General features: G+C 41.0%; 2 protein-coding genes across 5 annotated transcripts in view; one reads left to right on the top strand and one right to left on the bottom strand.

The window, feature by feature from the left end:
* Nucleotides 1-21,839, top strand: part of ATG7 (autophagy related 7) — a 148,593-nt gene that overhangs the window by 91,773 nt on the left and 34,981 nt on the right. Inside the window, exon 19 of one of the 2 annotated variants that reach the window (XM_083429129.1) lies at nt 5,062-10,399. The exons of the other annotated variant lie outside the window; for it this stretch is intronic. The gene's annotated coding sequence lies outside the window, so the exon portion shown is untranslated. Of the gene's footprint in view, nt 1-5,061; nt 10,400-21,839 lie in introns of those variants that run through there. 2 annotated transcript variants of the gene reach the window in all.
* The window catches only part of VGLL4 (vestigial like family member 4), a 94,585-nt gene continuing 82,439 nt past the window's right edge, over nt 9,694-21,839 (bottom strand). For all 3 annotated transcript variants that reach the window (XM_083429240.1, XM_083429239.1, XM_083429241.1), the window contains 3 exons: nt 19,678-19,900; nt 14,205-14,328; nt 9,694-12,694 (listed from right to left, as the gene is read on the bottom strand). In XM_083429240.1, the coding sequence (XP_083285366.1) occupies nt 12,420-12,694; nt 14,205-14,328; nt 19,678-19,900 (622 nt within the window). In that variant the 3' untranslated portion in view covers nt 9,694-12,419. The remainder of the gene's footprint in view (nt 12,695-14,204; nt 14,329-19,677; nt 19,901-21,839) is intronic.

Raw genomic sequence — 21,839 nt, 5'->3', positions numbered from 1 at the left:
GGGGAAGTTCAGACAACTTTTGTTGTTGTTGTTTCAAGCACTCCTATACAGGAGTGGATTGAATTCAATTGCTAAGAGTGTTATCTCATAGTTCTCTATTTTTGTTTGGTTTGGTTTTTTGCCTTTCCAGAGTTATATTTTTTTCCAAGACAAGGTGGTTATTTTTCATACACCACGAGTGCTATGCATACAGGAAAGTATTTAGGCTGTAATGTGAGTCATTTCTGACATCCTCAATATTTATCTTAGGTAGACCTTACTGCTACACATGTGCACACAGACTGTTGGGCAATCCCAAAGGCAATATCTTCATAGGGTACCTGTAGAACAAAGGCTAAACTACTACACAGTGATATTACTCAGACTGTAATGCTACTGCAGTTGCACAAGTGTCACAGAGGGCAAAGGCTGATCTTCAGAATATTGCCTAATACTTTAAGTCCTTTGTCTAGGTCAGCCAAGTTGATAAACTGTGTGTCGTGCAACAACAAAATAATTGTGTGAAATGACTGGAGTTTTAGCATCCTTGACATTGGCACTTTTGAGTGTTGTTCCGAACCATTTACTCAGTCATTCTTAAAGTAGGCCTGTAAGGTGGTCATGCTGGCCACATGACCTGGAAACTGTCTGCGGACAAACGCCAGCTCCCTCGGCCAATAAAGCGAGATGAGCCCCGCAACCCCAGAGTTGTCTGCGACTGGACCTAACGGTCAGGGGTCCTTTATTTTTTAAGGTAGATTAGTACAGTGGTACCTCAGGTTAAGTACTTAATTCATTCCAGATGTCCCTTCTTAACCTGAAACTGTTCTTAACCTGAAGCACCACTTCAGCTAATGGGGCCTCCTGCTGCTGCTGTGCCGCCGGAGCACAATTTCTGTTCTCATCCTGAAGCAAAGTTCTTAACCCGAGGTACTATTTCTCGGTTAGAGGAGTCTGTAACCTGAAGCGTATGTAACCCGAGGTACCACTGTAGTGTTATCCTTATCTTGCAGACAGTGGCCTGAGGCCAGGTAGCAAAGTTTGTCTGTGGCTCAGGTGAGTCTCGATATGGGACTTCCTAGCATATGCATTTAGCTGCTGCTTTGCATCCCTGCTAACATGAATGTACCTCGGGTTACATACGCTTCAGGTTGCATACACTTCAGGTTACAGACTCTGATGTGGTGCTTCAGCTTAAGAACAGTTTCAGGTTAAGAACGGACCTCCGGAACGAATTAAGTACTTAACCTGGGGTACCACTGTATATTATATACACTGACTATGACTACTCCCTCAGTGTGTGAATTGGTCCTTAGGTATGTTTGGGGTAGAAGCTAAGTGGAACCATTTTCTATAGATATGGATTCCCAAAAAAAATACAGCGCCCCCCCCCCCATGCACACAATAAATAGGCTCATTCAGCATATCTTAGTGAACTCTCACTTAATGCATTGTACAAATCAAGGTTACTTCTGTTACTGATAGTATTTACAGAACTCTTTCACTGAGTGGGGAGGTTGTTGTCCTCCCCAGTTTGGCTGCTGTGTGGATGCAGATTGCTTGGCACGTATGCGTAGTTCTTCTTCATTGGTCGAATCAAGGTTGCCGTAACTTTTACCAAGTGGTTTCTTATGTAACAAGGGGCCTCTAAAAACAAACAAGTTGGGATTTTCTGGCAGCCATTCAATACACAATCCATTTACAACTGTTATAGCTCTCTCTCGGTGTTTACTTTCTTTGTTTCAAAATAGGGACTCTGCTAGATTATATAGTGAGCACTTTTAACTAGGCTAAAGATGCAGGATTTCTCTCTCCTACCCTCTTCCTCTCCTCTTCCAAAATAAACAGTTTGGCCATAAATGAGTGATAGGGTAGAAGGCAGATATCCAATTTGCTTTTAGGATCTCACTGCATTCAAGTACATGCACACATACACACACATGCACACACCCTCCTTTCCAATATCCTTTTTTACCATTGTTTCTGAAGGTAGTAGATGCTGAGGATTCTTTCTGCATAACTTACAGTATACAATTTCTCCAAAATAGATATGGCATGGTGGCCTCTAGCTCTCATTAGTTGAAGCAATGGGAAGCAGGGCATCCATAAATATAATTTCAGGGGCAAACTAAAACCTAATTTGAAAGGAGAGAGGAGCAGCTGAACTACAGCTCAAATCTCTTGTCATCAAATTTGCCTCAGTTTGTACCAGGGCACAAGAACGGTATAACACAGTAGTCCAGCAGCACCTGCCCCCCTCTGTTGCTGAAAGAGGCTGATGGGAGCTATCTGTTATTGCTATCTGGAGGGCTGCATGTTAGCCACCCCAATCTCAAAGTATATGCAGCAGTAGTTCTCCTGATAAATGGCTCAGGCTTAAGAGCTGCCTAGCTTTGAATTGTATGTAAGCCACTCTGAACTCCTTGGAAGGAGGTCCAGGCCGAGCAAACAAACAAAGACATATAATAATATTTAAGAGTTAACATTGGACTGTGGCACCACATGGCTGAATCTTGGCCAGTGCAGTTTCTTTCTCCATTGTTATGGAGCATCCCTGTAAAGGAGCCTGAGGGGGTGCTGCATGTCCACATGGCCAGCTCAGGCCTGATGGGTCCGTGATCATTAGGGTTGTGTAGATATGATGTACATCGTAGGATGACCCTTAACCTTGGTCAACCCCTACCAACCACCAGTCAGCAATTGGGTTGGTTGATTTCTCAGCACATGCCAAAACCTTCTGTAGTCGATAAAGTTGAGGCCTGATTTAATCTCAGAATTGTTGGCCTACGTCTTAATGTATCATTGTGTGGGCACCCCCACATTGCCTAGGTCCACAACTAACCTTTGTGCCATTGTACCATTCTGACCATGGTGTTGCAATGCCACTAGAGCCTTCAAATGCGAATTGAAGTCAGGAGTGATCCACACCTCTGCCCATATTCGGTTCATGTATCTTGTACTTTAAGATCTATAGAAAGTTAATGGTCATTTATCTTTCAGCTTTCACCATTAGATGAGAGTCATGTTTTGATTGCATGCTTCCCCATAAAACGTCAACCATAGCTGTAAATACTGCAAAACTGTTTTGAAAGCTGTTTTTGTCCTTTTCGAAAGACGACTCATGCCTACTGTACAAATGTAAACTACTTTGAAAGCAGGTCAACTCCTGTAACTTGCCACTAAGATTATCCTCAAGGATAATTATTTTGTAAAGGCGCTAAGAATCCTTCATTGGAGAAGTGTACCCAGGCACAGAACATGTACTTTCCTGGCACCAGCAGACAGGGCCACAAGATTCTAGTTGGCATAACCTGAGGATAGGGAGGGCATTTCACTGCTAGAATGACTCTAGTTTTGAAATCAAACCAGTATGGTCTAGCTATGGGTGTGGAGCAGCAAATTAAGAACTGCTAGTGGAAACATGCTTAATATATGGCAAACGTAGTTTTAAAGCCAGCTCTCTGTGGAAATTAACCTTGGGCTCATTGTTTGCCAACTTGCACTTTGGTGCCCAAGTTATATTTCTAATGCAATACTTTTAGTAATTTGTGAAATAAATATGTGACTAGCAGTGTGTGTGTGTGCGCACGTGCGTGTGCATTTGCGTGTGTGATGCTGAGATATAAGGAGAGACAGAGGCCCATTTATTGGCAGGTAAGTATTTTTCAAATGCCCTTCCCTTGCCAAAGTTGGCAAAGGACTTGGTGAGGAAAGCAACTCAAATTGCAAGGTATTTGAGATAATGGCTAAGAAGGGGTTGGGGAATTTTGGATATGCAGAGAAGCAGAAAAGAATAGTTGTGACAGACTTGAGCAGCTCACCCTCAGAATTTCTGTTGCTGACCAGTCAGATGAAGCACCTGAATTCTTGCCATAGGGAAGCTGTGCTTGGGCCTGCTGCGCTTGCTCAAAGCCACATCTGATGATCAATGGCTGCAGTGGGGTGTGAGAAGAGCAGCAACTCCTTGTGCTATCAGATAGTAGATACTATTAAACAAGGCCATCAGGTAATAACTTCAAACCCTGGTGAATGAGAAGCTGAAAAGTGATGTGGTGCCGTTATGTAAGAATGAGGACACAAGGGCAGGAAGCCCTTCACACAGTGCATAGTTAAACTGTATACACACACACACACATTTAAAACATTTTAAAATTTTAAAACTATTTTGAAATGGTAACATACCCTCAATGCTAATATTTTAAAGACTGTGGGAACAGTACCTTAACCATCTGCACAAATAAATGTTTTTAGATTCCTCCTGAATGTTAATGAGAAGGAAGCGCACCTCAGTAGGAAGGCCTTTCCATAAAAGGAGGCAGCAGCATCCAGATACCCCTGTCATTGGGTCAGTGCCAACCTGGCAAAGCGGATTTAAAATAAAACTAGACTATTTCCCCTTACATTTTTGAGCCATCAGGTAAACTGTGTGCAGGTCTGGGTTTCTTACCAGTGGTTGACCTAAGAGTGGCATATAGAGGCAAGAATGCCTGTTCTTCACAGTTGCACAACAGTATCTTGTAGACACAGTGCAGAAAAGTACAAATGTTTTAAGAGGCCTCGTGTTTGTGGTGAAGAGGAAGACACTCACACCACTTTCTTTGTCCAACTGCAACATGACAGCCCTGCAGTGTTGCCAGTGAGTCTTACTATCTGGTGGTTACTGCCACCACCACACTTTTTGTGACCCACAGCCCCAGAAACAAGGGGGGTGGGGAATGGACAGGCATGATTAATTGTTAAATCCTGGTATCCCAGACTTAACACCCCTTGTGGCTTCAGCCTTGCAAGTTATGCCATGTATGGAGCCAGCTCTCTAGGCCTCTGAATCCCCCTGACAATAGAGCATATTCCTGGCTTTACTGGCTTTGGTTTTGGGCTTCCAATAACATGGAACCCATAGCTATTTAGGCACATGGGGATTCCCAAATCCTGAGACTGGCAAACACACTGTAGCTCCACTAATCCAATGATGAGACTGTATTAAGAATAGATTAGAAAGAGGGCAAGAAGGTCCAACAGAAATACTGAAACAAAACACAGCCCGATGACTCCAAAACCTAGCCGTTCCCCTCTCTTTTGCAGGAGTGACCTCTGACCAATGTGGTCAGGTTCCTCATGTGGGCATCTCAAGTACTCTTTTTGAAAAGAACAGGAGGAAGATACCTGACAGCTTGTCTTATAGAAATGGTGGGGCAAAGGGACCAAGGTCCTGTGTGACAAGGTTTAAGTAGGCTCCGTTCCCTTTGATAATTGCAAACATTTAGCATAAGATGATAGCACCGTGGGTGAAATAGTTTGGCTTAGAAATTCAGGGGAAGATCATGTCTGTGACTTCGTTTTGGAGAGAAAGGCCATTAACAGCTTCAGACTTTACTGTTCTTTGCTGACTGGGAATACATTTGCAACAATAAATTCCAATTGTGATTGCGCTCAAGAGACTTTAACCACTGGCTTGCTGGCAATGGGGGTGGGCTGGGGGTGGGAGCGAGAGAGAGAGAGGAGTGGAACAAACAGCATCATGCGATAAAATACTGTGTACAAGGGCAGATTGTCTTGGTTGCCGCTGAAGTTCCAGCACCGGTGCCAAGAATTGATAGCTGTGGCTTAATTTAGCTGCCTCACGGAATGACAGCAGTTGGCTCTCTTATGATTAAGACTACCATGAAAAATAGCATCAAATGGCTAGATTAAAAATGTCAGTAACTATGCCTGGACTTCAAAGCAAGTGATATGCTTCTGTTCAAGCACAATGAATAAAAATACCTGCCACTTAGGACAGGCAGGACAAGAGTGAGGATGCAACAAGAGATGTACTTTCCTCCCACCTCAAGTAAGAGCGACCCATTTATTCTCCCCAGTCAACCAGTTTTTAATAAGAAAGTAAAGTTGGGCACTTAAGGAACATCAGTTGGATGCAGACGAAGGCCACTCTCTGCCCCAACAGCCTGAGTGTGCTTATTTGCACTTTGGCCAATTCACCATCATCCCAGGTTCTGTTTGTTGGTACTCATGGTGAATTTTTTAGAGCAGAGGTTTTTTCAACGTTTTGGGGTCCACGGCTCCCTTGACCAACTACATTCTTTCTGCGGCTCCCCTGTGGGGCTCAGGAGCCCAGTTATATCATCCATTGCCTGGTTGCTTCGTTCACACCAGTCAGCACTGGGTGCTGTATTCTGTTTATGTTACTTTTATCTTGCTTCTTTTTCTTTTCTTTTCTTTTTGTACTACTTTGGCTTGAGTGTGCTCCATTACTATTGTGATCATTCAGACACAGCTGTTGCTTACCTTCTTTTTAAGAATAAAGGTCCAGAGTCCTGAAGCAAAACTTCAGGGGGTTGTGTGTGTGAGTGAGAGAGAAAGAGAGAGAGAGAGAGGAGGAGGAGGAAGGAGGAGGAGGAGTTTGGATTTGATATCCCGTTTTATCACTACCCTAAGGAGTCTCAAAGCGGCTAACAATCTCCTTTCCCTTCAGCCCCCACAACAAACACTCTGTGAGGTGAGTGGGGCTGAGAGACTTCAGAGAAGTGTGACTGGCCCAAGGTCACCCAGCAGCTGCATGTGGAGGAGCAGAGACGCGAACCTGGTTCACCAGATTACGAGGTTTTAGTCTTAATTGTTTTGGGTTGCTAAGTTTTGGGGTTTTTGTTTGCTTTGGAAGGTTCATTGAAATGAGGACACATTTTTAGCATTCTTGTATTCCATTATAACAGCAGTCACCACTGCAAACATAGAGTATCAAGAATGCATATTTATATGTGTCTGGTGAGTGTTTGGCCACTACCACTGTGAGCCTGAATAGAGAGCAGGAGTAGGGATCTGCTGGTCCTCCTGATGTTACTGGAATACAACTTGGTAAAAAAAACCAAAAAACCCACCTCAGACAAGTGGTATATTGTATAAAATAAATAAAAATGCAACTCCCATCAGGCTTGACCATGGGCCATGCAGGGCAGGGCTGATGGGAGTTGTAGTTCAATATCTTGAGGGCCAAAGGTTCCCTATGTCTGGAGTAGAGCTCTGTTCAAGTATGTTGTTCCCATGGCAACCTTACCTCTTAATAACATCAGCCTGCTTCGAGTCCTCCGCGGTCTTCCTTGTATATTGGGTATGCAAGATAGTTGCTTTTGTATCAAAATTACGATCACGAGAGGAAAGGTCAGTAGCTACATTCTACATCACGTCTGTAGAATCAGAGTAAGGGAATGTAAAAAGAACAGGGCGTGCAGATGCAAGGGCTTTTTAAAATAAGAAATGTAGGAAGCATGAAAATGAGATGACAAATGTTCCTTATGAAAGGTGCTTTATATCAAAATCAATGTGACAGTTTTAGTAAGAGACCAACAATGTACAGTGAGTGTAGCCCGTCATCCATCATGAGAAGGGCTGAAATGATCTTGTGTTAATCGGATGCAGTGTGCTCTTTCTTGAACTGAGTAACAGCTTTGTCATAAATTAAAAGTAGCCTATTGTAGGAGAAATGCTATTTTTCCACCTCAGTTCTATGTGAGCATCCAGAATCTCTGTTTAGAATTCCTCCCACGCCTGAGCAGCTAACAGAGAAATCTGTTAGCTGGATATGAATACTCAATCAAAGTGATACAACAGTCAGCGAATTATGAAATTCTAGAAGAGTGTTATGTTATGAAGTGGCCTCCTGATTGTGTTGGTGAAAGTTGGAAGATCATGTTCTGCGAGAAATGGATCCTTGATAGCTTGCAACAGGTCTAAGGAGTCTCAAAACAAAATGATTCTGTACTGATTTGTACTCTCATCTTCATGTTCTTTGGGTCATCTGCAATACTGTTGTTTATGCTTTTGAGTCTGTGGGGTAGAGGTGCTGTTATCCCATATGCTTCATCTTTTTTATAGCATGCATTCAAAGCAGACAGTTAACCAGATGTTCAGGACACAATTATGGCAGGTCAAGGCATCAAGGCTCTGACTGGCAACCAATCATACAAGTGGGCCAATTTGAGTCAGGGGAAGAAAGGGGCATGTTTTGCCAGATGGATAAAAGCAAAAATAATTCTTTGCCAGATATATGGCATTCTGAGTAGAAAAGGAGTGTTTGAGGAAATGGAACCTTCATGTTCCCCTTTTGTTCCTTACTGTTTCTTATATTTGCACCCAAAAAGGTGGAAGGGGGTAGGAAAAGATAGAAGAATGCAGTTTTGCCATTTTGTCTCTTGCAAAACCCTCTCCCTCAGTCCCTAGTTTTCACAAATGGTAGATGAAGTTGTGTACCTGGATTGGAGGTGAGGGAGTGAGACAGGCAAACTGTTTCCTGTGCATAGAAAACGCGACACTCTCCCTTGCACCTGATCTTTCTCCTAACATGTTGTTTATTCTACCCTATGGTAGATCATTCTATCTGGTAAGTTTGTACCTATAATGGAAGCAGTGGAATCCAGACACATGCTTATCCTACCTGAGAAACTAGGCCTCTGAAGAAATGCAGCCGGGAGAGGTGGACTAGCAAGATACGCTTAAGCCTGTTCCCTGAAAGGTCCTATGTGGTATTTCGTTAGACCATTTCCCCAGTACTTCTATGCCAGTTTATATACTGGTAAAATACATGTGCATGCATGTATGGTTCTTCACTCCAACAAGCCTCAGCTCATTGCGTATCTTTCTAAATAATTAGAATCTGAAAAGAAAATTATATTCTAATTACCTTCTGTAGGAAAGTTCCTAAATTTCAAGGGAAACAAACTCTTGTGTCACAAGGTATTTCAACAAGAATATTAGTTTGAAAATAAACTAGTTTCCAACAGGTAGACTGGCTTCCTTTTGCGGGTTTCACTCAATAGCTTGAACCCTTGTGGCCTGCGGCTTTGTGGTTTAGATTTAAGGATTGGGGTAAGGTTGTTGTGAAGAGGAAAAAGTGTAGCAGGAAACCTTTTGTCACCTGGATCCCTGAAGCTTTCCATTTAGAAGAAGCAGCAAGAGCAAAGAAAGCATAGTCTGTGGATGAGGGTTGAGGGGAAGAATTGGCTATGGAGTGCTTAAGAGAAAGCCGTTTCAGTATTTGAAACGGTCCTGTTACATGGGATTGTCTGTCTGGAAAATGTGTTCTGTGAAGCGCATATACAAAGCCACAGCTATCACAGCAGTTTCAAAAAGTGTTCAAATAAAAATAGAGGGGGGTCACAGGCAGCTATCACTAGCAATTGTGCATCTTTTGCTACTATGAGAAAGCATAAGATAAAATGATCTTTTTTGTTGCTTACATTGAACAAACACCTGATGAAGCTTCTCATTGCTAACACAATACAGTATTGTAATAGTAACTGTAAATCTCTGTTGCAAGCACAACAGCTGGATACGATTAAGAAGCTAGATCAGGCCTCCCCAGCCTGGTGGGCTCCAGATATGGGGGACCACAATTCCCATCATCCCTGTCCATTGGCCATTGGCCATGCTAGCTGAGGCTGGTGGGAGTTGTAATCCAAAACAGCTGGGGAAAGCTTATCTGCACCATTGTTAAGAAAGGGTTCTCTCCACATTGTGTCCAGTATCCTGTGGAATGTTTAAATGAAGGCCCAATAAATGTTCACAACCAGTGAACCAACACAAACCAGTACTGTGCCAGCAGAGGCACACTGTGTCCATCCTTGCTTGCTTAGGGATTATGACTTTTTAGCACAGAGTGGTGGTGGACGTGTGAAATCTCTTTATCAGTTTTTTCATTTAAAAAAACACCACATGCTTACATGAGATTTAAGAGCACTTTATTGTTCATTAAGGCTACTTTTAAGTACAAAAAAGATGGCCTGCCAAACCTTTTTTTAAAATCTCCAGGTGAAACAAGGCCACAAAAGAATGATATATTACAGATTTACAAACACGGAGAGCATTGTTCAAGCTGAACTGTAGATAATGTGGCTCTGTGAAAAAAACTTCATGTAACAGTGAGGTTACTCTCCCTCTGCCTCTTTCCACCCCAACCCCTTTGGCTTTCTCAGAGTAATTATGTTTCCCATAGAGTCTTTATTTCCAAATGATTATACAGGAGACAACACATCTCACTGAGCCTATAATCCTAAGCACAGTTACTTGGAAGTAGGCTCCACCAAAATCAGCAGAGTTTACATCCAAGTATTGTGTATTTAAGATGAGGCGCCAATCTTTGCCCCACCACAAATCCATTTACCTATCACAGATAGGTAAACTTGATACTGTAACATTGTGCTTAAACGAAATGTCAAAGGAGTTACATATCTCAGAGTCCCATCTACAGTCATTAGTACTTTCCTGTTAGACCGCTCAGTAGCCTGTAGCAATAACACACTAGTGGCTATTAATTGCTAATGCAGTGTTCTCATAGAATAACTGTGTTCCTGCACTTTTACTGTATTACAGACATCTACAAACAAAAAAAGATCAACTTTTTTCTCCAAACAGACAAAAAAAGAGAGAATGATTACAGTAAAGGAAAGGGAAAAATTAAATAGCTACATATCATTAACAAATTAATTGTTCCTCAAAAAATACCTACAAATTTCTCTGTACATTCTTTACGCACAGCGTAATGATGGTCTTAAAGTTACCTATATAAAAAAGTGTGTTCTTTTTTCTCCAATTTCCTTACGGGGAGTAGGGTACCAAATGCCAAAGCAGACAGAGCACTGAATACCCAGTATGAAGATAGTGAAATGGGTGGCAAGGGTCCTTTTCCTGCTTTTTCAAAAATAAAAATAGGCAGTCACACTTAATATGGAACAACAGAAACAAAACAAGTTATCTTATGCGTCTTGACCACCTATGCCTTTTTCATATTGAATAGCTTTACTATTTTAAACAAATGTAAAAGCCAGTATGGACCCAATACTGTAACACAGCCCAGAATACATCACATGCAGTTCTGTCTTTCACCTATTCATAAACTCTAAATATAACCAGTCTTGTCAGATAACCCAATATAAAAAGCCCTCGTTGTGACTGTACTGGGGATTGGTGGAATGTGTGGGTGTGGCTAAGGAGTGGGTGGGCCGCTGCATTTAACAAAAAGCTGAGAAGCTCATTACTACTAACACAAGTCTGTTCTTTATGCCTGCCTCTATTACCTAGTTAGTGGCTATTAATATAGCAAATGAAATAAATGCAAGTAACACATTTATAACCGTGTTTTCATTTTCTTTTTAAATTGAGGAATGTACTGGTGCCTTGGCCTAGGTTTATAAGCAGCCTCAAAAATAAGATTGTGAAAGGCAATCTTGTCCTGGTAAAAATATTTAGCAAGATAGCAGTTTTCTCCAACTGGTAGCTTTCATAGATATTCTTTAGATTTTCATAACTAACTGTGTATGAAGCGGATGATGATGCAGATTTTAAATCGTTCAGTAATGAAAGAAACTATAGAATCATGTACCCCACAGCATTGTATATATACTATAAACTGCTTAATTTGAGGCCTGACCTGAGGCTGTCCATGGTTGCTGGCTGCTACTAAAGTGAATATCAAATACAAATATCAGAGTACAACTGTACCAGCAGTAAGTCTATCTAGGACTGTTACTGAAAAATAAAAATAAAACTAGTTCTCAACGAAGGCTAATAAGTATTATATTTCTTACTGTCTATACATTAATAGATACCAGCTATTTTTTTCATAAAACATGCATCTTTAAGCACTATTGAACCCTCTGACCTCAGCTCTATTCTTACAAACTGCAGTGTTAAGAAACATTTAAAATGCCCATGAATCGGTCAATTATGCAGTCCAGTTGCAAGCATTAAGCATCTGAAATCTAATAGAGAGAAAGACCTATAACCTGTATGAGACTTCCCCTTCCTAAGCAAATTTTGCTTTCTTGCTTTAAAGAGAGACAGAAACATCATCTTTAGACTTTTTTTTCCAAAGCAGTTTGCCCTCAGAATATAAGCATCGTGCACGAAGTTGCTATGCAACTCTAGACTTCCTCCAATAGTGCAAATCATACATGACAGTTCTTTTCAAGTATATACATACAAAGTTACTTCACAAGGGAAACAAAAGCAATGGAAGCAAAACCCAGACAAAATTCTACTCTCAAGAAGCTAACCAAAAGCACACAGCATTTGGGTCAACCAACTGTACAGAATGGCTTTTTTAAAAGTTATTACTTTAATTTTACTTTTGCCCATTAACTTCCTTCTGTGGTTTGTTTGTTTGTTTTTAAGGGGGCAGCAGATTTGCATCAGAGGTTTCTTTGGTAACTGAGGCAGGAAAAAAAAAAGAGTGCTACATCATAAAATTTATTTCTTAGTCAAATAGTTCCTGCTATCATCTTATAAGGGCACACGTATAAAAAAAAACCCCAAGCAAATAAACACAAAATGTGTTTGAAACTAATCTCTCATATCCTCCCTCCCAAACACTATTTCAATTTGAGCACTGCTCCAAGCTCAGTCAAACCATGCAAACTGATGTTTCAGATGAAGAAACTGTGGTCCTCTCTTCATGAGACTACAGAAGGGGAATGATTATGATTGACCATGTGGGAGGAAGGAGGAGAAGACGACTGCCCCCTTCTAGAGGCAGACTCGGGACTACTGGACACGCCATCCTTTGCAGCTTTGATCTGAAGCCACGTTTCTCCAAGTGCTTTGGTAAAGTGGTCATCGACTGATCCAGTGATGGATACAGAGTTTGTCACTGGCTCTGGCTCCTTGTAATTTTTGCCAAGGCTCCTGCGGAAGTGCTCTTCCACCACTGGATCACAGGCAGTGGTAGCTAAAGGGGGAAATGAAGGGGGTGGGGGAGAAAAATGAGTAAGAAGCCCATGCTTACCCATGCGAGCAAAAACACTTGCAGTTTTTTCATGCAGCGACCTTTAAAAATGCATAAAATGACATCCCTTGCAGATAAAGTCCTAACCTACCATTTCAAATTAATATATTTGTAATACTTAAAGCATCTGTTCTTTACAGGTAAGTAGCAAAAAGAATAAGAAACGGTATGTCACACAGAAAAGAGGCTTCTAAAATATATTTGAAAAGGAAAAAGTTTCATCCCATAGAGTTGTATATAGCCTAGCACAAAGTGAACATTCCATCAGCACAAGGGTTTCTGCTTATGCAATGGAACATCTTCCCCCAACTGAATACTGCCCATCATTTCTTTTGTACCAGTTGGAAGTGGATCCCCAATACAATAAGCTTTCTAATAGGTTTGCTTCCTTTAAAACTCATTTGGGTATATCCAATGGAGATATAAATTTTCATTCCCAAGGAAGAGCAAAACAAAAGAGATGCATTTATATTTGAAGGGGTTTTTGAAAAGGTGTACATGAAAACGGTTCCATTTCAATACGCAAGTTACAGTGCAACATGGCCAGCTACATTTTGCAGCTATGTGATACCTTTGTTTGCACACTTGCTGAAATGCGCTCCTGTAAAATAGTCGTATGAACACAATGTTGCTAATGTCAGAGAAAATAAATAAAAAAATATTGAAACCAGAAAATTATGTGGGTTTAAAAAATAGGAGACTGACATTTACTACACCCAGTCCTTGTCTTCAGGTTTCTGTTCCCTCTTGTTCACTTTCTTCTAGAAAAAGTCATAATTTGCATGTTGCCTCTAATGTATAATTTGTGACTGACCCCTATTTAACTGATACTGTCATATAATCTCAAAGTCAACGGTACCAGAGCAAATGAGTCACGTTTAGGTCCAGTTGAAATCAGTCGGAAAACTTAGGTCTCTCATTTCAGCGGTACTGCGCATGACTAACCTGCTCTGGATGCAACCCAAGAGGAGATAAGGATGCTCCCCTACTTGTGTGCTTTATGCAAGAATACACTCTTAGTTAGTTGAGTTAGCACTACAGTTCCATATGTAATGCTACAGAAGATAGCAACAGTAAGACTCACAATTGGACTCAAGAAAATATGCTCAAAACAATGTTGAAACAACACCAGGTCTACATTTTCCAAGCACAGAAAGTACAAAAAAATGTTTGGGGGTGGGCCTTGATTTTCTCCATCCGTTACATTTGCTCGTAAATTCTGGCATGAATCAAGCTTTCTGCTGCCAAAAGACAGGGAGGAAGATCCCAATAAAAATTCTATTCCAGCACACAATTACAGATTTAATTTGACCCTAGTATACCCTCTCCCTTGAAATAAAATAAATATCCCGCTCTACTCTTAATTTGTTGCACATGTTAAGAGTTATTTGATGGCCACATGAAGCTTTCAAGTCCTCAGAAGGAAAACCAGAAATGCAGCAGTATGACTTACTGCTAGATGGTCTCCGGTAACTCGCTGGCATGGCAGTTCCACATCCACTGTGCGCGATTGGACAATGAGATAGATTACAGTTACTTTTGATTGCAGAGGCACATGTGATTACAGAGGGACGGTTCTGAGGGGCAAAGAAAAGCACAATCAATAAGCACAGTTATGCCTCTAAGTAAAATGAAGAGTTGTTCGTTTTTCCAGCAGAACAAGGCACACACAACAAATAAAATGGGAGCTGCTAGTGAGCATAAGCAGCAAAAGGAGAAAGCCAAAAATATCTGGTATCAATAAACAGCTTTCTATTTAGTACAACACACAAAGTTCAAGCACACTAAATTTGGAAAGCACTCAAGTGTTGAAGAAGATCTGTGAATTCAAAATACTCCTGTAGTATGGGGATTAATGGCAGGACAACAGAAATGGATTTTGCAAGCCTTTACGGTCACCAAGGGATTTAGGATGGAATTCAGTGTAGTGGCCAAGGGTATGCACAAAGCAACAGGGTGCATTCACGCAACAGGAATTGCCCCTAACCTGGTCTTCCATTTCCCGCAGCCCTCTGGAGCAGATTTAGGGGATAGGGAAAACCCTGTAGCACAAGTGGACCTCATTCCCTGCATGCAACAACTTAGTTGAATCTCCTCTTTCTATTACAAGCCCTGAAAGTGAAGCACCCACTATCTATTACACAATGCTCTAAAGACCTTAACACTCTTGCCACATTTGAACACTTTATAAGCATCAGCTTACTTTGGCTACCTGTTTGGACACTGGGAGGGCATATACCAAGCCTTATGTGTAGACTAAGGTGGATGTATTGATGGTTATTGTATTGTGAGCTAAGCTGGGGAGGTTTCCTGCTTTTCCTGCTTCTTTTTTCTGTTTTCTTTTCTTTGATAAATTTGCAATAACAACAACAATTTAAAAGTTCAATATATCCACCAGGGAGGTAAAAGAAAGAGGATGGGAAAAAAATGCGGCCATGTTGGGATATTAAGCATGAAGAATCTGCATGTTGTTTTGGGGCTGTAGATAGTGCATGTCACTAAGTGTGAAATGGGCTTATCCCAAAGATGGCTGGCAGCAATTGCTGTGACTTCAGCTGCTGCTGCTGCTAATGCAGAACTGGTACTGGGCACAACCATGATCAGCCAGTTCACACAATACACCTATGCACAACATCTGTATACCCCAAAGAAGGTTGAAAGACTACTCACTGAAAAAGGGGAAATTCAATTTATGAACTGGTCCTACATGAGACAAAGAGAGAACAAGGGGGGTCTCCTCAAAGACCTTCCCCTAGGTCCACCCCTCCCTTTCTCTTGCCTGCCATCCTCACCACAAGCAGAGAAGAATGCTCAAACCAGACAACTGCCATAGTGGCACAAACTGTAGCTAGTCCAAAGCCATAACTTAAGAACTATGCTGCCTAAGGACAAAACAGAAGGAGAGAAAAGAACTTGGCTGCTGCCAATGCTAGCAACCCTGTGCCTGTCTATTTCCCCTTCTTGGGACCTAGTTCTACTTACGTATTTCTGGGCCACTTTATCCTACAACTCTTTCCACCCAAACATTTGGCTGGCCAGTACGAGCAAGCACAGTATAAGGATGTCTGGACAACTGTAAGTAGGAACACGCATTGGTGTTTTTGGTGACAGCCTCGTATTCTCCATATGGTGTACTTCCTTCCCTGATCATAAGCAGGGGTGGCCTTGCCATCTACCATTGTGGAATGATCTGGTTTACCTGGCACCACTAAGTGAGGATCTAGGGGATGGCACAAATTAGTATTAGTGGGTTCAGCAAGGCTGGCAATGTTCTTCAAATACAAAGAGCATCTCTATGGCCAGAGAATGCCAAAATGCAAACTTTCCTTGCAAAAAAATATCAATTTCATTTAGTATTTTTTGTTCTGTAAAATTTTATTCATTCTTTCTAGTTTGGCCAGGTTTACAAAAGAAAATTAACTAACAATCAAATAACTGATGTTATACATTCAACTGAGACTGATATTTGAATATCTAAAAGTGTGACACTGAATTTGCTTTTTTCTTGTTTAGTAATGTAATCAATTTTTAGGGAACCTTAGATATCTATGCTACTAGTTACTTCTACAAGTTTAATTTTAGAGAAAATGTGCTAATTTAAAAATCATTGGTACAGTAGTACTATAACATAGCAGTTGCCTTATGTCTCATATTGTGATATATTGAAATATCGCAATGTTTAACTGATTATATATCATGATGTCGAAAACCAGATTATTGCCCAGCCCTACACGCTTGCACATAGTAGGTTTGGGAACTGACACTTGGAACCTGCAAGGGATGGTCAGTAGAAAAGCTCTTATTAGTTGCTAAATGTGTTGACCCAGACCTGTCAACTCAACCAGCAACGCAGGAAAAGTAGAACGCTTCGGTAGACAGAATGTTTAGGTGGATTAAGAACATTAATCCATCATCAACGAGAGTTAACCACACCTTTTCAAAGCAGACCGTATGTATTTTGCGGGTTTATTTTACAAGGCTGTGGCAAACAGAGCTCTAGACACTCCAAAGAGCAATGAGCTGACATGGAACTTGAACCCAGGACCAAATTCAAGACTATCACCTGGAGTGTTCTGGTTCACTGAGATTAGTTTAGAAGCCTGCTCAAAAGGTGGGCATTCACAAAGGGGCCAAGCCTTTCATCCTTTATGTGCTTTAGCCGCAAAAACCTCACATGACATAGGAACCAGCAGAGAGATTTCATTGTTTAACACAAGTTCAGTCAAAGCACCCTAAGAAGAGATTATATTTGACTGCAAGATCAAAGATAGTCAGGCTTCAGCAATCTAAAAACAAAAGCGGCAGGTTGCTGCTGTTTGTTCTGCTTCTATGGAGAACAAAGCCATTTGCATCTTCCTATAGCAAATTCAAACATGCCTAGGATACTTATTACCAAAGGAAAGAGAGGAACAGTGAGGAATATTTAGTCCCACTGATTTAATCCTTTGTATTCTTCACAATGACTAGGTACAGTGTACCCTATATATAGGCGAAGCAATAGAAAACAGCCCAATTACATTTGTAATAGGAACCATGTGGATCAAGATGACCTGGCTGCTTCCTTTGTAGGGTTGTGGATCTTGCTGGTATGAAAAGCACTTCCCCATGACTCCAGTAAAGAGGAGAGTGTGTTGGTATGGTAGCTGATTTCCATACAGCTTTGGTAACATGATTACAGTTGTGGACACCCTCCTTTCACCATGTACAGGCAACACCATTGAAATGAATGGAAGCAATGCAAAAGAGCTGCTTGCTAACCTTTTTCTCTCTCTTAAAAAAAAAAAGCATGATTAGCATAATATCAGCAAGCAGCATCCAATTTCAGACAAGAGTTCAATCATGTTCCAAATACAACAAAGCGTCTAACCATCTGGCCATAACCTCCCAAGTATAATCCAGTAAAAACAGTTCCCAATGTACTTTTAGAGTGGCAGAGTTGGCTGCCAAGCTGAGAAACAATAGTAAGACTTATCAAAGAGCCCTAATGTCGTCAATGGGAGCCTCTCCCTTCCTTGTCTGTCATCAGAACCGGCTACAGAGTGGCAGTGGTGTATGCAGAACACCAAGAGCTGGTCTCGTACAATGGATTATACAAAATAATACACCAAATGATAACGCAACCACTTGCAGGGCAGAGTACAGATCACATCCCAGATATATACGTGCAGTATATAAGGATTTCAGAGCAACTATGAAGTGCAAAATAAAAGTGTTAACGAAACACTTAAGAATGCTGAGTGAGTTCTCCAAACTTTTTTTTTAAAAAAAAATTCCCAAATTTCCAAGAGGAATGCTTGTGTGGTTATGCTTGTAGTAAATCAAGGAGACCATCTCAATACATTAGCAAGCATATCTGTGCTATCATCCTAGTTCACATAGGTTGCAATTTCCAATATGCCACTTGCTTTATAAACTATTGTGCTTCTTCCCATATATCTAAGAGTAAAACAGGAGGGGAGCATTGTGGGAAGAACAGCTTGGCACAAAACTAAGTTGACGGAAAGGAAGTATAAACAAGCCTGTTTTATCTTCATTCGGTAGGAATTTTCCTAAAGAATTAAAAAATGTCCCTCTCTCTCTATTTTTTAAAGCACAAACAGCCATCCAGGCCTTCAGAGAAAAATGCTGGTGCTTGCACCAAATATCCTGCTTACTTGACACTACCATAGGAAGTCCAAGAGGGGGAAGTTATAATAACCTCCAGGTAGAGGCTGGGAAAGCCGAGTTCTCAGTCAGCAGAAGGAAGGAAAAATGGTGTCTGGGGCTCTCTACACATCTGCTACATAGCCTAGAGACTGATCACTGTTCAAAAGCTTTTTGCATTCTGGGTCAAGGTCAGGATTCCAGTTATCTCTGTCTCCCCATGTTAAAGAGCAGCAAGTCATACCAGACCCTTTTCTCCAAAAGGTCATATCACATCCCTCTCACAGTTTCTTCCCAGAGAACAATGGATATTTTCCAAGGCTCATGTTATAGCCAGATCTTTAAAACGTGCTATAGAAGATAAGTATCTAAGAGCCTTTGAAGATTTTTTCCCTAATAATCCATAAGAAACTAATACTGGCAAACTTTAATTCAAATACTGTACGTAGATGGGAGCTCTTAAGTTGTTTGAAATTATGTGGGGAAAGGGTTGCTTCCAATAAACATATCTTCCAACTCATTGAAGTAAAATATGCAAGGACCTTTCTAGGACCTTTCTATGAGCTGAAAGGCAGTGCAAGCTGCAATAGAGCAGAGAATGCTAACACACTCTGTCTCCACGTCCACCACCACACGTGTGTGAGGTTTGAAGGTCGTTGTTTCTTACTTTTTTGAATGTGAGATCTTTCTATGGTGGAATTTCCACACCTTAAACTTGCAGTGGTGCAATCCAGAATCTGTATTTATCTCCTTATCACTTTTGAAAGATACAAATCACCTGCAAACGAGGATCTGTTGCTTTCAGCCAGCTCCTGAGGAGACCTGTCTGATCAGAGGCAGCAGGGGCAACAACTTTGCCTGCTCCTTTTTTGATCTCCAAGACTGAAGAGAATGCAACAGGGAGCCTCTTCTGCTGTCTGAAGACAGCCCTCTAACTTCAACAGAGTTGGACAGGAGGAAATACGTATGAATGATTTTCTACTTGCTATCAAGCTATATTACTTATTGGGACATGCTGAATCAGATCGCTCAGAAATTTATTGATATGTTGCTGTTGTTTCAATTGTCCCTGAATCTCCTTATGGTCAGGGTGACTTACAACCATCAAAACATTTGTGACATTTTAATCTGCATTTATGTGCTCACAGGAAGAGGAACTAGGCAACAATGTAGGCAAAGACAAAGGAACACAACCAAGTTGAGAAAAAAGTAGTTGTTAAATATATAGACACAGACATACACACAGAGAGAGAGAGAGAAATCATGGAGAACAGCGTAAGTACCTGCTGCCGTTCCACTGACGTCATTGTAGGAGTGATGCTAACAGACCGGGTAGCATCCATGCTGTTTTTGGTCAGTGCTAGAGGTTGATCCATGGGTAAGCTTGGGATTGAGGCATATATGTGGTTGGTGTGAAGGCTCATTGTTGGTGCAGCAGCCCGTTCTATTGGACTGCGACTTCTGTCTCTGTGCTCTTTTCGATAATCCCCATTGGCAGCCTTCATTCTAAGAGAAAAACAGACAAGGCCATTATTCAAGCCTGACACATTTAATTCACTCGTGAAGAGGAAGAAAGATTTCAGCATGCTATCGTTTATCCATTGTCTTTACTCAAGCACGTGAGCAAGCGCACACACAAAATTCAACAGCTGAACTGACACTTGGCATGAACAATAGTTTTGGTTTGGTTTGTTGTTGTTTTTTTAAAGGGGGCTGATTACTTGTTAACCACAGTTAGCTGTTTGGACAAGCTGCAGAGAAAAATAATAATCAATTGACCTTGCTCAGTCAACGTCCTCATCAAAATGCACATTTTACACCCCCATTTTATGAACAGACGTTCTGTTTTACTATTGACAAATAGTGATCAAAATGCATTAAATGTCACGCTTCACTTGATTCTAGTCACTCACGTTTTTGTTAATAACAAAGAACATTTTGTTAAAATCTACTGTTTTCCATCGCCCCTTAAAAGCAGTGGCATTTTTCACTGAGTATTGGAATCCTTGGCAGCGTGATCCAGCATGCACACTGGCAAGCAAAGCAAGTGAGAAAGTATGGGTGTGCATACACACAGAGAGAGCAGAAGATAGGGCTGGAAATGAAGACAAGGAATTGCTACACAATAGAGCTGTGGAGGCTTCCTTCTCCAACATTTTCCAGCTACTAGCAAAAGGAGATCCAGCTTTCCCAGGCCCCATCCCTGGTCTGTGTCTGTCAAAACAGAGCACAGAGTGATCTGGGTGCATTTCTTGGGAGTAACAGTGTTATAGTCCTGTTGCTCCTTAAAGACTAACAAATTAATTCTAGCATAAGCTTGTATGGACCACAGTCTACTTCCTCAAATGCATGAAGTGTAATCCTAAACTGGAAGGTAAAGGTGTTTTTTTTTTGGGGGGGGGGGTTAAAAGTATGGAAGTGAGGTCAAGGAAATGAAATGTCAAAGGAATGATTAGCAATGGTTACTTAAAAGCAAAATAATAATAATAATAATAATAATAATAATAATAATAATACAGTGACCAATTAACAAGCCAACAGTGGTGACAACAAAGACATCTGGGCAGTGGTAAACTGGTTAATGTATGGTGTGATAAAAATATGTCATCTGGATTCAAGCAACAGAGGAATCCAGAATTGAATGGCCTGATAAACTGTAATTTAGTAGGGTCATATAAGGCGTTTCCCTTTGAAGTTCATTTGTTCAACATCCACCTTAAGATCAGTTACAAAGTGCCTTGGTAAGCTGAAATGTTTTACTACTGCTTTCTGGATACTGACATTTCTGATGTTATATTTGTTGTTTTGCATAGAGATTGCCCTGTTTGTCCTACAAAATGTAGAGACCTACAACTGAAGTCCTATGGAATAGAAATATTATTGTCCAAGATGGGCTGTTGATCACTGATAATATATTTGAGTAGTTTGGCTGGGAACTACAGAGGACAATGGATGGTGTTCTGTCATTTTCTCTTCCAAATCTGTCATCCAGTAGATTATTCCTAGTTACCAATCTGGGGCCCAAATTATGCTGCACAAAAAGGGGTGCTTGTGGAAAAGGCAAATCAGCACAGGACTACTTCCCACAGCAACAAATGCAGGTAGAGAGAACAGACACATTTTCAAATGCCTGCTTGTCATACTTTTAGGTGTACACTTGCAAAATACTGAACGTGCAACTGAAAAACACAGCATGGGGCTGTGAACAGTGGATTTCACTCCCCAGTCACAAAACAATGATGGAATATTACCACTGCCAAACCTGGATATAGTAAAGCTACTTCCACAGAAGGACACACTGTGTTTATTTCTCCAGTCTTACGAAGTCATTTTGCAGTTAATTTATTTCAGCAGTTCTGCTCAAACTATAACAAAATATAGCTTTTCAGTGAGATACTAATTGCATGTTGTAACTGCTCTTAAATAAAAAAAGTTTTGTTTACAA

This window comes from Podarcis tiliguerta (assembly GCF_965153285.1).
Source record: "Podarcis tiliguerta genome assembly, chromosome: 2".
NCBI classification, from domain to species: domain Eukaryota; kingdom Metazoa; phylum Chordata; class Lepidosauria; order Squamata; family Lacertidae; genus Podarcis; species Podarcis tiliguerta.
Note: the sequence above shows the minus strand (reverse complement) of the source record. Positions and strands in the feature narration are given on the sequence as shown.